The 16,481-nt window shown below is 44.8% G+C and overlaps 1 protein-coding gene across 3 annotated transcripts in view; it reads right to left on the bottom strand.

Moving 5' to 3' along the window:
- LOC147748145 (complement C3-like) overlaps nt 1-16,481 on the bottom strand; it is a 1,551,795-nt gene that overhangs the window by 143,813 nt on the left and 1,391,501 nt on the right. For all 3 annotated transcript variants that reach the window (XM_086959014.1, XM_086959019.1, XM_086959009.1), the window contains one exon: nt 9,302-9,460. In XM_086959014.1, coding sequence (XP_086815140.1) covers nt 9,302-9,460 — 159 coding nt within the window. The remainder of the gene's footprint in view (nt 1-9,301; nt 9,461-16,481) is intronic.

Here is a 16,481-nt window from a genome sequence, read left to right on the forward strand (position 1 = left end):
ATGCAGCAAAGAGCAACTGGGACGGGAGACAGAACATCTTGCAGCGAATGTATCTTCTCATGTTGTAGATAACTGAAGTTTGAAGGACACTCAGAAGAGATTTCATTGTCCCTTGACTTGTGAAAATAATGAATTTACCTTATCAATATGTACTTTAACCTATTTTATGTCCTTCATGGGAACTATAAGTAGGTGAAGCAAACCAACACAATGTGTATTTTAAGCTAATGCCAGGTAGATTCAGATACTGGTGCCTTTCTCACTAGCTAGAAGAAGCTCTGACTAATCCTAAACTATTGCCTTTCAGAGGCTTTACATCCTGACAACTTGTATCCTGACTTCTTCTCCCCAACTTCCTTGACTTTTTCTCTAGCTGTAGGGTGTTCGCTTTATGGGAACGCTTATTTTACTCTTATAATTGAGACAATTTTACAGCAGTTTGTCTTTGTTCTTATGATTTGATTTGCTTTGAATTATCTTGACTAATGCATTCATGTGTTGGCTTTTAAATTACGGCTAATTTGATGATTTACATTTTTAACTTCGAAAATCCTTTAATAAACCTTTATGGTTTGAAAGTCTAATACTCTCTGTTTTCCTTGTAAAGCCTAATGCGCTTCACGTCCTCTCTGTATAGAAGTTTAGCAAATAAAAAGGAGATGATGGACGGAGCACTGAAACTTTTCAGACACTCATCCCTAGTCACTATTAGTTCTGGGTTGAATCCATCATCGTTCTTTAGCTCAGTTAGCCACCTCAGTTCAGACCCAACTATATGCAAATCAGTCTCATGGGAACAATCCAGCCCGAAATGCCAAGCCAGATTACCAACCAGAAACAAGCATCCTGGGATTGGTTTCGGGGTAACGCACCTCATCAGCCAGGCTAGCTTGAATTCTGTGGCAAAGTGAGCAAGGGACCCACGTCTGGCAATACCCTGCCAACTTAGGGTGAACAAAGCATAATAGAAGTTTACAGGGGGGCGCGGCCAAGATGGCGGCGAGGTAGGACGCTTCTCGCTGCCTCTCCTGTTGACCGTCGTACAAAAGGACTGTCCTCAGTTAAGTATAGCCCCAGAAATGCCGGAATATAGAAACTGGCCTGGCACACTTCCAGGAGAGTCCAGGGAGCCCAGAAACGGCGATCGTAGACGCCGTGAGCACCGGTGACTGGCCGAGGACTGCAAGGCTGCCACGCTGATCCCCTGGAGATAGCCACACCGCCGGAGATATCGGCAGACGTTGGAGCTGTTCTCTGGGAACTTGAAGTGGACGTTGGCCACCGACGGTGGAGCCCAGTGAGCAACTGGAAGTTCCCTCAGCAGAGGCACAGGGAGGAAAGCACAACCAGAGGACGGAAAGGCCCGGCCCCGGGACTGTGGCGCCTAGTAAGTGGCATGGGCCCGGAAGACATGCCCGCCACTTTGATTTGCGGCACACGGTTGGATCTGGTGCAAAGGTGAGCGGCTCAGTGAGTGGCACCGGGTGACTACTGAGCCAATCGGCTGGTGGAGCTGGCGCTACAGTGATGAGACAGAGGCCTATTAAGGCCTGAACACATTGGGAGCTTGGAAACTAGGAGGCAGAAAGGCAAAGTGGGCCCGGCCGCAGGCCCTCCTGGAAGGCACAGGTGTACGCTGCGAGAGGTGAGAGAGGGTGAAGCTTGAAGGCCAGAGAGGCGGAGGCCCAAAAGGCCCTGGCCGCATCAGCGCAGAGTAAAGTGAGGGGCCTGAGCCGACCTGGGAGAGATCCAGCGTGAGCACACAAGTTTAGCGGAGGAGAGCCTGGATCTACCTGAGTGGTACTCTGCACCCGACGGGGCAGACATTGGACACCCTAGACACTCCCAGATCAGCCCCAATGGGGAACAAAGAAAGGACTCAGGACTATGATGGGCAAGACTTGGTAGCAGGGGCCCATGCCCAAAGCGCATCCAGTGGCGGTAGAGACCGTTCCACCTCCACAGTGGCACGGAGGTAGGAGCCATTGCGTAGGCGCAGCCTCAGTTCTAAGTCCCAGGGAAGGAGATCACAGCGAGGCACGGGTATCCACCCACTGACATGAGCCTAGAAGCCCCTGGGTCAGAGTGGTAGCCCCCGGGCAAAGGAACAGTCAGCCTCATCCGGCTGGGACTGGGTGAGAGCGTGGAGCAATGTCCACAGGTCGAGGGAAGAAAGAACGCTCCTTTAAGGATATGCTTATGAAGCCCATGAGTGGCGCTATGACTGAACAGCCAGCCACAGATGGACCACATCCTGCCCAAGCGGCAGCGGCGGTGGAGGAGCCGGTCACCCCGGTGTTCCTAGAATCCCTCTTCAAATCGCTCAAGGAAGACCTCCAAGCGGTCAAGAAAGACTTGCCTTCAGAAATCAAAGAGATCAGTAAGATTGGGGCCCAAAAATTTATGTCCGACTTAAACAAACCTACGGGTACCTCGTCAGGGCGCGGTGCCTTCCCACTGGCACATCTTCTAAAGCAACTGTGATCTCTTCCAATGATATTGCCAGGAGTTGTTTAATTGTCCTCGCTTGGATTAAAAATCTGGCCAAAGTGGCTTATCCAACTTAAACAAACCTACGGGTACCCCATCAAGACCCGGTGCCTTCCCATTGGCACATCTTCTAAAGCAACTGTGATCTCTTCCTAAGAAATTGCCGGGAGTTGTTTAATTGTCCTCGCTTGGATAAAAAATCTGTCCAAAGTGGCTTATCCAGTCAGAGGGTTGTATATCAGGGAATCAATCTTTGCTGATGTCTGATCTTCCTGAATAATGCTATGACCCATGTATCTACCGCCTGTATTAAATTGTCCCATGGTTGTTCCTGGATTCCTTCTTTTCTATTATTTAAGGCCTGTTTTCAGATCTCTTGCTATCGCAGATTTTATATTACAAAAGGCCAAGATAATTTGAGGATCAGGGTGTTTTCCCTCTGTGCAAATGTTCACGTCATGCTTATTATTGTGCACTAGTTTTTCACGGAAAGAGGACAGATTAATGCCTGACCATTTAATACTTATACCATTTTCTCTTTGGGTTTCTTTATCTGTTACTAGATGAGCCCTTTTCTGCTGTATTAACAACAAGCCCATGGTAAGGAAGAGCGGGTGGTAGTCGCTAAATATACTTTCTATAACCTCAAGTTTTTTAATAAACCCAGATCATTTCTGAGATCAAAATATGATCAATAATTGAGGATTGGTTATGATTTTCATATGTTGGTACCTCAGTGTTCCCCTCTATGACCAGTTGTTCTAGAAGCTTCAGGTTATACCTGTACATTACTTTATTAATTGACTCTCCATAGGAATTATGAGGGAATTGGGGACAAGCTTCACCATGTACATCCCTGAACCTTCAGTTTTCTCCAGCTAAAACGGCACATTTTCTACTATTGAAATCACCAGCCCCTATAAAAATATAATAATTTTTTATACATTTTATAAAGTTATCTAGTTCCTTTTCGATGGTTGATACAACTCGATTTCCAGTATTATCAAAGATGCTCTTATAAAAGTTGAGTAACACTATACTATTGTCTTTCTTAGGCTTTAGCCATAAAAATGTAAAGAATTACAATTTAGTAAAAGACTGTATCAGAGTTAATGAAGATGTGACTGCAATCAGAGTAGCTAGGCCTCCTTTTGACCTGCCGGTACGAGAGGGATTTGCTGGTGTTATAACTGAAGATTATCCCTACATATAGAAGGCTGTAGTGTCCCATGTCTCTTGTGAAAGGATTAATTGGCAACTTTTAATTGTATTTAAATATGCTTCATCATCTAGTTTATTTCTAATCCCAGCAATATTCCAGGTTGTTAGGATCAATCCTATATATGGTTGTCGCTTTTTCAGTACTGACTTGGCATTACATGTTCGTGATTTGTGGGCTTTACCAGTTGTATTCACATCTTGCGTTGAGTACTTAGGTAGTCAATCAAGATCACAACATCTTCTTAATGGAGCAAATCTGTTTGTTATTGGCAATGGCGTATGCCTATCTATAGGTAAATGACTGTAGCTATTGCATGGGAATTGTTGTCCTGGTTTATAGAAAAAACAAAAAGGTACTGCTATAAGGCCTTTTGACTATGTCTCCCTCATCCTTTGGCTGTCTCTAAGAAGTTGTCTGGTCAGATCTGATGAGCGAAAGTTTACAACAACCCAGGCCCCTTTTCCGATTTTCCTTGAAGGACCTACCCAGTTCACTCTTCGTAACATAATAATTCCTTGTGAAATAAAATTTGCATTACAATTGCTATTTTTAGTAAACCAATGAACAACCTTGTTTTTTAGCTCCATCCATGTTTCAGTGGCCCCCTCTACCAACTTTCGAGCATCTTTCAATATAATAGAGTATGGTGTTGCTCCGGGTGGTCAGTCCAGGGTATCTTGAAGATTTCTTGAAAAGGTGGAGGTTCTATTACCTGTGATGCTTTATTGTTATTACTGATATTCTGGTTATACGCATGTGGGCGGGGACTATTTTTCTTAAGCAGGTGTTTGTATTGTCCTTTGCTTGGTCGTGTTCGGGGGTACAAGTGGGACTTTGTAGCTCACATTTTGCGATGGATGACTCTGTAGTTCCGTGCTTGGAGTCTTAATATGGTTGATTAGGTCATATATTTTTTCTGGTGATGTTATGTCCTTAATTATTTTCCCAAAATATTCAACGTCATGATAACAGTTTTTACCTTTGCCGTTAGCTTTCTTTCTATGGTATTTTCACGTGAACCTTCTTGAATAGGATTTCAAGACTTTTCGGAATACTAAGTGCCAGATCCTCTTCTGTTCTGTTCTTATTGTTGCAGCACGCTTCTCCGATGATGCGCGAAGACTCGACTCAATGCTTCAGCTGCAGCAGCGACACCCTTGTTCCATGATGCGCCCACAGCAGCGTTGGTGGCGACACTCTTCTACCACATTGTGAGACACGTCCGCACGATGCAACAACGGCAGCGGTGACGCCCTTGTTCCATGATGCGACGACAACAGCTCAGGTGGTGGCACGCTTCTCCGTGGATGCAAGGCGCTTTTCTTGATGCAGTGCAGTGCGACAACTACAGCTGCGACATCCATGATGTGAGGGCAGCAGCAGTGACGGCGACAGGCTCCTTCCTTGTTGCGAGATGCTTCCCTCGATGCGGTGCAATATGACAGCTACAGCGGCGACATCCAAGATGCGACGGCAGCAGCCGCGACGGCGACACGCTTCTTCTCCGGTGCGAGACGCTTCTCTCGATGCAGTGCAATACGACAGCTACAGCGGCGACATCCACGATGCGAAGGTAGCAGCAGCGATGGCGACACGCTTCTTCTTCATTGCGAGACGCTTCCAGCTCCTTGCGACGTACAGTCCCTCAGAAGGCCCAAAACAGCAGCAGGCACTTCCAAAGAACTCTTGGGGAGCTTGGGGTTGAAGTCTGTTGTCCCTGAGACTTCAGCAGGAGGCAAGCTCTTTTCTCAAGCCCTTGGAGATCTTTTACAAGTTGAATAAAGTGCACACAAAGTCCTTTCTCATTTCTTTGGCCGTCAGGCAACCACTGCAGGCCAATCCCCAAAGCAGCACTTCAGCTTAGGGATAGTCTCTCCTCAGTTTCTTCAGGATCCTCTCCTCAGCAAAGGTTTCTTCTTGTTTGTCCAAAAGTGAACTCAATTATTAGGATCAGGGTCCCAATACTTATACCCCAAAATCCGTTGTCCTCTGAGGGCAGAGGGGCCTTTGCCTAGTCCAAACCAGTTCTGATCAGCCCTGGAGCACTCTGTTTATATGACTCCTTTCCTTCACAGTGCAGGGACATCAGACATACCCCAGGAGGTGGAGCCGGCATTGTGGAGGAAAGGCACAGTCCTATTCAGGTCCCAGGTGCAACTCCTCCCTCCCATCTAGATGCAGATCTCTCTAATTACTACTGGGCTGATTCACCATGTCTCCTGGAATCCCCCAGCCCTGTCACTCCATCTCCAGACAAGGAATACACAACCTAGCAGAGGCAGGCTTGGATAGTTAGACAGGAAAATACATACTTTCTAAAAGTGGTATTTTCAAACACAGAATGTTAAAACCAACTTCACTAAAAGATATAATTTATCATTCTGAGTTCAGGCATACTAAACTCGAATTTCTACCATGTTCTCTGAGTCAGTTATGATTATAAGATGTAATAATCTAACTGTCCATTCGGGCCTATGAAGGACAGGTAGCCTTGCAATAGTGAAAAACGAAAATGGCTGTAATTCACTATTAGGACATGCCACAAACACCAGGACATGTCCTACCTTATACTTACAATGCACCCTGCCCTTGAGTCTATCATAGGGGTGTCTGATATGAAGAAAAGGTAAGGTTTAGGGACTGACAAGTGGGTGCACTTGCCCAGTCAGCATGGCAGTACCAGACTGCAAACAGGCTCTTCAATGGCAGATCTTAGACACACTTTTACAGGCTACTTCTGTGGGTGGCACAACCAGGGCTGCAAGACCACCAGCAGCATTTGGTTTTACAAGCCCTGGGCACACTCAGTGCACTTTATTAGGGTCTGACAAGTAAACCAAACCAGCCAATCATGGAATCACTAATCCATACATCAATTTCTAATAGGGAGAGCATATGCACTTTCACTTTAGCACTGATCAGCAGTGGTAAAGTGCTCAGAGTCATAAAACCAACAAAAACAGGTCAGACAAAATACAGGAGGAAGGCAAAAAGTTCAGGGATGACCCTGCAAAAATGTCCAAGTCCAACAGTACCTTACGGTTCCAGTGTGAAGAGGAGACCCAATGATGAAGCATGTCACCCTAGGGTGAGTGAGGGTTCTCGTCTTTGAATAGTATTGCTTCTGCTCCTATTCTCATTTTTAATTTGGTTTTGTTTTCTAATTTCCTGATTTATATCACCTGCCTCATACTTTATGTGAGCTAGTTAATCAGGAGACAAATGCCAGGCCTCAAAATACATACACTAGGCCTCATAATACTAAATCCAGCCCTCAAGGCAAATAAACAGGCCACAGAATATACCAACCAGACCTCCGGTTCCTAGAGCATGTCATGTAAACTCATAAGCCTGACATCAGAAACTAACATCCTGACAACGGATTCCACCAGCTGAACCTTTGAACCTACATTTTGGATGTCTGTGCTCACCAGCCAAGACCCTCAGCCCTTCAAACTTGCTAGCAACAGTCAGATCTCATCAGTCATGAGACCGCACCCAGCAGCCAGATTTCATTTCCTATGTGACAGACATCTTAAAGCACCAGCCAGACATGAACATCCAACAATGGTACCTCTCCACGAACCAGTAACATCTTATTATACACAGGTCTAGCTTCAGGACACAATAACCAGACTTCAGGACACATGAGCCAGGCCTCGAGACAAAACAAGCCAGATCACTATAACATTCCAGCCAGACCTCTGGTTCCACCAGCCTGAAACGGAAACCTACCAGCCTGATATTAGAATGCACTGGCAACATGCCAGGACACAATGGCCACATTGCAGTTCCCACCAGTCAAACATTGTAACCCACCAGCTCAAACATAGGATCCATCATTCTGAGTTCAAGACCCACCAGCCACAATTCTGTATGCACCATCTAGGCCTTGGCACCCACCAGCTTGTTCTCAACTCCCACCAGCTAAATGACAGCTCCGACTGGCCCTCCACTCCCACCAGCTGAATGTTGTAATTTCGCAATCATAAGTCAGTTGCCACTAGTGAATTATTGTCATACAGCAACCAGGCCTAAAGATACAACTCAAGCCCTCTTGACAAACTAGTGGGGCCCAGTGACTTACCAGCTAGAAATCATAATTTTCCTGACAGACTTTTCCACTCTCCAGCCAGACCTTTACACCTAGTCGTCTGACCTCTTCACTCATGGCCCAGTCCTCACCACCCAACAGCCAGGCCTCGGGACACACATGTAAGGTCTCATGACACACGTGCATGGCCCTACGACAAAGAAATCAAGCCCAACAACACACAGGCCAGGCCTCAAAACATACCAACAAAAACAGAAAAGTGAATGATGGAAGGCTTGCCTAAGGTTCAGCGAATAACGTTGCTTGGAGACTTATTACCGTAAATCCCTTTTCATCCACTATGCCACTACAGAGCCAACCATGTGCAAAACACTCAGTGTCCTACTCCAATAAGAATTTTCAAACCTAAACTGCCTCGTTCACTCTCAATGGGGACTCAAGTAACCACAGACTGGTTTTGGCCTCATTTGGTATCAACTAACACGTTTCTTATCTTCAGTGATGCTCTTTCTGGTTGGTACTCTATCTAATCGCAGACTCCTCACTCCCTGAATATTTTCCAGGTGCCACATTGGACCCAAGAAGCAAATCCGAACACCAGCATGTGACAGTGTGGCTCTGCTCCAACATTGCTCCACTCTAGAAGTTACAAGTGTAGCTGCCCACAGCACCACCCATGCAGGTCAACATCAAGTGCCTACTAGGTGTCCATGACCACAGATGCAGAGGGCAACTACATGCCTAATTTGTGCACCTTGGGACTCATTCACGAGGTTTTGATGCAGGGCATCACCAGAAGGAATTTTGCTGCCCTGCGTCAAATGAAAAGGTCTGTAATGGCCATATCTATGAGATATGCCGTATTCCTGTCCTTTTCCTCTGTGCTGGCGCACAACGGGCTGCCATGCGCCAATGCAGGTACCCTTACACCATGGGGTAAGGGTGTCTAATTTATAGTGGTGATTTTTTTGTGCAGGAAAGAACAACTTCCCGCACAAAAACAATCACAAGAGGTGTTTTCCTCTTCCTATGTATGTTGCAGAATGCAGCATACATAGTAAGAGGAAAAAATGAGGAGAAGTAAGGATATTTCTCCTCTTTGCACCTCCCTAACACCACCAATCTGATACATTCCTATGTTTATGATTTCTCGTAAATTTGGGAATGCTTCAGATTACATGGGTGTTATGTGGGAACACCCAGAGCAACACCCATGGAACACCCTTTTCACTCAAAGTGTTCTGCGTGAAAGGGGCACATATTTACAAGGCCATGAAAAGCCACGCAAAGTGGCATTGAGGCGACTCATAAATATGCTGTGGCATATTGACCCAACGATCAACAAAAAAGTGACACTCCAGCGTAGCTAAAGTGATGCTAGGGTTCTCAGTAATGAGCCCTCCTTGTCCTTTATTATAAAACGAGCAATTCACTAATTTTTTTAGTTTATTCAACCTTTAAGAATGCATCAAATATTGTCTCTTTGCATTACATTTTCAAACTGTGAGCATGATGTATCAGACGTCAGTACTGACCTTTTCACTTCGGTGGACATAGGCATTTTCTTTTCTGACAGTCCACTTTGTAGTTTTCTCTCGGCCAGCTATTTGTAGCACAACATTCAGCTGGGGATCTTCCTTTTCCTTGGTTTGCTTCTTGTACTCAGCCAGAGCCTCCAGAGTCACAGCCGTGGTCTGAAAGATACAAACATACCCATGAGCTCCATTTGCTGGTACCTGGAATTTAGACTATGCTCTGTGTGTAGGCCTCAATGCCAGGCTATGGGCTTTGTGAGTGAGATCAGATCTGTGAAGGAAGGAGATGGAGGCAATGCCAACTCTTTTATATACTGAATCAACTAGCTCTCACTCCAATTGTAATCTTTTTCTATGAGAGTGCATCTCTTGCCAGGAATGGAAGGAAGTAGGAGGATTTACCAGGCACCATTCTCCTCAGAACGCAGGTTTTTATCCCTAGCTGCATGCATCACAGATCCTTTTTCCACTCTCCATTGTGTGTTTACGCCTCTCCAACTGATCTCCACACGGAAATACTCTCTCTGCTCACCTCCACGTGTGCCAGTATTCTCCCTCTTCCATGTGTGGTTCCCTTCGTCATCTTCCCTATTCTACGGACTCTTTCTGTTATCATAGTCCCTCTTTCCGTTTCAGGTCCTACAAACAGTCTGTCCATCAGAGACCACAGGTTATAAGTACATATGCATGCATCTTTGCTGTACAGAGAGTCTTTAGGTAATTTCTCTTCAGCCACTGACTCTTGGTATAATTTTTAGTTCGAGTATTCGAGACCTTTTGTATATACTTTAGTATATACTTATATGTGTATGTACTTTGTTGGCCGTGGAGAGCAGCCCTAAGACTTGTCTGCTTCCGCTTAGGGATTTTGTTTTCTGTTCAACTGCCTCTATTTAACTGTCAATAGAAAACGACCAGCAGAGCTCAGTAAAATACCAGACTTGCTTTCTGCTTGTTCAACTGCCTCCATTTAACTGTCTTGATAGAAAACGACAAGCAGAGGTCAGTTAAATACCAGAATCACTTTAGCATTCTCTAGATTCCAGTCCATAGAAATCGCCTTCCACGAGCACCCCGTAGACAATAATGTTTTTTTCAAATCTTGTATTTTCAGTGATATGACCACCGAAGGCCCTGATTTCATATTAAAAACAGAGATTTGGCCTATACCGTTTCCCGCTGAAAGGCAATTTTTCTCTCCATGTGTTCCCATACCTGGTGTGTCACGCAGTTTGGGGCTTACTTCCATGTTAAAGAACAGTAGATGTTTCAGCACCCAGGCAAACGTGCCGCATAGCTAAATACATATAAGGTCCCAAAGGCGAGACCGATTGCATTGCAAATGCTTGTTTCAAGTAGTTAATGGCGAGGTAGACTTTCCTTAAAGTCACAGCATTCTGTGAACATTTAAATGAGGCTTTAAGTAGTCTCCTATTCTAACCTCTCCACCGCGCTGCTGCTCCCTCGCTGTCTCCGCAGCCCCCAGTGCAGGATGTCACGCCTATTGCCCTTCTTACTCTGCTGCCACCTCATACTGTCTTGCGCTGGCTCACTCTTTTTTAGGCTTTGCCAAATCTTTTTGAATACCAATTCGGCAGGCCTTGTGTTAGCCAAAATATGAACGGTCCAATGTTTGTTCGCCTTTAATGTTCTCCCTTTCCACTACATTGCTGTACATAACACTACTTTCCTGTACATTGGCTCATTATTTGGCTATTATTCCACGTTAACATTGTGTGGGCAAACGTTTAACCTAGCTAGCATCAGCGTCACACCTCAGTAAAGCATTGACTTAAAGGGTTATCAGTTAACCTTGGCAAAGGGCATTCCACTGCAAAGCAACAGGCGTGGAAGAATTTTGAGTAACGTTTGAGCCACTGGAGAGATGAACATTGTTATTAAACATCTGCAAATTACGCAGCAGATGATAGATTAGGTGGCAAGTCCAGCAAATCTATATTTAAGAGGACAGCTCTGCAACTGAAGAATCGCACAATTCTAGTGGACTTGCATTTCGGTGAATACCAACAATGTATGAAAATATTAAAACTATGTTCAAAAAAACAAAAACAACAAAGGCTAAACCTTAAGAGTGGAGTGGAGGGTTGTACAGCATAGTGCAGTGGCATAGAGTGGAGTACAGTGTGGTAAAGTGGCACAGAGTGTAGTAGAGTCTTCTAGAGTGGAGATGCAAAGAGTGGAGTGTGGTAGGAGTGAGTGGTGTTAAGTAGAGTGTTGTATAATGGCATGAGGTGGGGTAAAGTGTCATGCACTTCAATCAATCAATCAAATAAAACTTTATTCGGCTAGAGGCCTTAAGAGCATAACACAGAGATAAAAAACATACAATCCATATTTTTAAAAGATCCAGGGACAGGTAACCTCAAAAGTGTCATCCACATATCGGAAAGATGTATGAAAAAAATCGAAGTTCAACCTCGGGGCACATTAGGTTTCATATCTATTCCAAATATAACAAGCATTTGCAATGCAGTAGGTCTCGCATTACTGAAAGTTTGAGCTATTAGCGTTGCAAATAATGATGTTTGTTAGATTTTTTGCAGTAAGGGTGCTGCACCTTATGAGACTAATAGAGGTCCCTTTACAAATCCATAGGGACATCTAGTAACAGCCCGTAGTACTGCACCCTATTCTTGCTTTGTGTATTTTATTTTATTACTTGCTACAGCTGGGATCTTTTTAACACAAGCATTGTAAATGCAATAGGTCTCGCATTTGTTGGGACTGGAGCTATTGGCATTGTAAATGGCAATGTATTGTACTTTGCAATAGGTCTTGTATTTGTTGGAGCTATTCATATTGTAAATGGCAAAGTTTTTTATTTATCCTTGGGGTTTTATATAGCGCGAACTTAACAGCCTCAGTTGTGAACTTCGATTCATCAAAGTTTTGTGAGCCCTGAAATCTGCACTAGTAAAGTGCTAACAGTATAAATATTGGCTCTGTTTAATAAACAAAGCCACTGCAATACAAGAGCAAAGGTGACGGAGTGACTGCTTCTGGGTTGACGAAGTTGCTTCCAGTCACTGCCTGTTAAAGCTAGCAGGCCCGCTACTATGAGTTTATCAAACGTAATGCTATGTTTTCTTATGTTATGCTAGGCTATGCTATGCTATGTTATGCTGTGCAATGCTGTTTTGTTGCGTTTTGTTATGCTATGCTATGTTTTGTTATGCTATGCTTTGTTTTGTTATGCTATGCTTTGTTTTATTATGCTATGCTTTGTTTTGTTATGCTATGCTTTGTTTTGATATGCTATGCTTTGCTATGCTATGTTTTGTTATGCTATGCTTTGTTGGGTTTTGCTATGCTATGTTTTGTTATGCTATGCTATGCTGTGTTTTGTTATGCTATGCTATGTTTTGTTATGCTATGCTGTGTTTTGTTATGCTATGCTATGTTTTGTTATGCTATGCTGTGTTTTGCTATGCTATGCTTTGTTATGCTATGCTATGCGTTGTCGTGTTTTGCCATGCTATGTTTTGTTATGCTATGCTATATTTTGTTATGCTATGCTATGTTTTGTTATGCTATGCTGTGTTTTGTTATGCTATGCTATGTTATGTTATGCTATGCTGTGTTTTGCTATGCTATGCTTTGTTATGCTATGCTGTTTTGTTATGCCACGCTATGTTTTGTTGTGTTATTATGCAATGCTTTGTTTTGCTATGCTATGTTTTGTTATGCTATGCTATGTTTTGTTTTGCTATGCTATGCTATGTTTTGTTGTGTTTTGTTTTGGTATGCTATGCTATGCTATGTTTTGTTTTGCTATGCTATGTTTTGTTGTGTTGTGTTTTGTTATGCTATGCTATGCTTTGTTTTGTTATGCTATGTTTTGTTATGCTATGCTATGTTTTGTTATGCTTTGGTTTGTTGTGTTTTATTATGCTATACTATGTTTTGTTATGCTATGCTATGTTTTGCTATGCTATGTTTTGCTATCCTGGTGTGTGGTTGTAAGTGTGTGAGGTTGTGTGTGTGGGGGGTTGTGTGTGTGTGTGTGTGTGGTTGTGTGTGTGGGGTTGTGTGTTTGGGGGGTTGTGTGTGTGTGGGGTCTGTGTGGGGGTTGTGTGTGTATGGGTATGTGTGTGGTTGTGTGTGTGTGGGGTTGTGTGTGTGGGGGTTGTGTGTGTGTGTGTGTGGGCTTGTGTGTGTGTGTGTGAGCTTGTGTGTGTGGGGGAGTTGTGTGTGTGTGTGGGGTTGTGTGTGTGGGGGTTGTGTGTGTATGGGTTGTGTGTGGGTTTGTGTAGTTGTGGATTTGTGTGTGTGGGGGGGTGTTGTGTGTGTGGGGATTGTGTGTGTTGGGTTGTGTGGGATTGTGTGTGTGTGTGGGGGGGGTTGTGTGTGGGGGTGTTGTATGGTTGTGTGTGTGGGGGCTTGTGTGTGTGTGGGGGGGGGGGGTGGGGAGTTGTGGTTGTGTGTGGGGGTTGTGTGTGTTGGGTGATGTGTGTGGGGGTTGTGTGTGGGGGGTTGTGTGTGTGTGGGGATGTTTGTGTGACATTAATTCAAAAAGCATCTCAAAATAAAGGAACACAAACATCGAGTTTGTGGAAAGAGAAAGCACATTGTAAGTCAAAGGGGTGCAGCAAAGCATTAACACAACAAAGTTCTTTGATGTTTCTTTGAAGGAGAACACCAAAGGAGCGCTGCTAAAGTTTTTGCGGGCGAAAGTGACACATGTTCTTTGAAAACCTCTGACTTTTTAAAATTTAGAATAAATTATGCTTTAAGAAAGCCCCAGGGAAGAAGGGCGGGTACTCGTGTAGTTTGAGGAAGGCAGGATGGAGACACATACACGCCTGCGCTGGTGTACGACGTCAAGCCCAGGGCATAGGGGACAAAAGGGGCAGTAGTTCTAGACAGGACGGGTAGGCCCGAAATAAGGAAAGAATTTGGTGGAAACTTATTATAAGGAGTAAAGTGTGAACCGACTGTAGAGCCAAGGGATGAGTTGAGTTATTTGATGGGAGGATGTGAAGTTAATGCTCTGCATTAGATTGTGAACATTGCCTGCTTAATTTGTATGGCTTTGCTAAATGGTGTGATTCAGCTAACTCAACCTATTTCTGGAATAAAAAACATAACTTTTTCACATAAGACTGACTATGACCATCTTTTTGTCCAACTGCTTCCGCACATCGCGCTGGATAGCATCGTCATACGCTCCAGATTGCAACACATGCCTCATTTCCACTTGTTCTAAAACAGCATGATGAGACCATCTAATCAGCAATGCTCTTACATTTTGAGGCCGTAATTCGGTGGAGCTACAGCAGGTGTCGCTGCTTCAGTGTCTCAAATAGCACATCCTCGGGCATATTAACCTTTTCTTCCTTGTCAGGGGTAGTCGACGACTATTTGCTGTTAAACTCGATACAGATGGATGCGTTCAATGTCAGAAGCTGATGATGCTTATCGCTGTAGGAAAATATTTCCTGACAATGTACGGAAATAAAGTCAATTTCAGAGAGTGTGGGCACTAGGCCCATGGGGCAAGGAACAGCTGGCAGATGGTTGCTGTCAGCGAATGACGTATCTACTTTGTCTAAGCATCTGTGGGAGGAAAGGCACAAGAGTGCGCGAGAAGCACGGGGTCACAGCACCCTGTATGCGCCCGTGTTTATCGTTTTTGTAAACAGTTTTCATAGAGAATACAACACAATCACTGAACTAACATTCTACAATGTAGGAAAATAGTAATAACCGGCCACATAGTATTGGTAATTGGAAAACGTTACTTAAAAATTAAATTCTATGGCAGGACAGGAGGCTTCAGATTATGCTTTCTCTATTTCTTTACTACTAACAGCAGCCAATAGAAACACAGTAAAGAAACGAAAAAACTACAACTCCCATGAGCCCTTAGGCCAACCATAGAGAGTACATGCTATATAAGTCACCATAGAGGACAACACTTCCTCTTTCTTTGCTGCTTCGCAGCCAGTTAAGTGCTTTTTGTCTTTCATTCTTACTTGTGTGTTTCATGGCACTGTTCAATTGATTGTTTACCTGTATGCCGGTTTCGCTTTAGCGTTTGTGTTCAGCCGCTTTGCGCGTTGCGCTGCCACCGGCGTTTGTCTTTCAGGTTTATTCGTTGTTGTGTGATTCTGAGAGCGCGTGTTCGCCTCTCTGGCCTTGCGGGCGCTTTGTGCCCGCGTTGGTGCTTCGGTGGAGTGGGACCGGAGCTCGGGGACTTGCGCGCGTGTGTCGCGCGCCACTCCTCTTCCGGGAAGCAGGCACGCCACCGCGCATGCGCATTGGTGGCTTTTTGACGCTCCGTGTGACAGGAGCTTGTGAACGCTACGAGGCGGCGCTTTTCCTCATTGCCTCTGCCCACTTTGCCTGCCGGAGAGCTCCTCTGACGCCCTCTACCTCTCGGAAGGTTTTGGGCTGCATAACTTTTAGAGGCGGTGCCTAGGGTGTTATTTTCACGCAAGCTGGTCCCTCCACGTTTTATTCTAATTGTTTTGGGTCGAGTTGTGGCTCTGCCTTTTTAGCTTGCGTGGGGCTGTCACCCCCCCTGTCGGAGTCACTTGATTGTGACCTATTCATTGCCATTGGTTTTGCTGTGGGCCTCTAGATATACTTCGGTATATTTGGATTCTTGTTGTTTCTAGTTCTTCTACCTGTTTTTCCTCAGTGCACTCCATCACCATGGCAGACTACGTCGATGCTGAGGAATATTATTATGAGGAGGAGCAGGAGGAATCATTTGAGTATGATTTAGTCGATGCCCTTGACCAAGGCGTTCAGCAGTCTGTTAATACTGCATTGGTCCGTGCCATTGGGCCTCTGAAACGTCATTTGGCTGACTATGCCCAACAACAGGGCTGGATTCCATCCTCTGCTTCTATGCATTCCTCTAAGTCACCCAGTAACCCTCACAGGTCTGACTTTGTTCGTTTGGCCAGGTCTTTGTCTGCTCCTGCTCCGGACACTGAAGATACCTCTTCCTCTTCATCTTCTGGTCCCTCTGGTCCCCCTCCGGCAAAAAAGTCCAGAAAGGAACATTTTGTGGACGCTTCTCCCCATCCCCCAATCTTGACCTTTGAGCCTACAGACATCATCCACCCTAACTCCAAGGTTTGGTGCCCTGCCCCAGAAGTCGCGGACTATATTCAAGACCATATCCGCGACTCTTTTGATCAGGAGGTGC

Source organism: Lissotriton vulgaris, chromosome 1_1 (genome assembly GCF_964263255.1).
Source record: "Lissotriton vulgaris chromosome 1_1, aLisVul1.2, whole genome shotgun sequence".
NCBI classification, from domain to species: Eukaryota; Metazoa; Chordata; class Amphibia; order Caudata; family Salamandridae; genus Lissotriton; species Lissotriton vulgaris.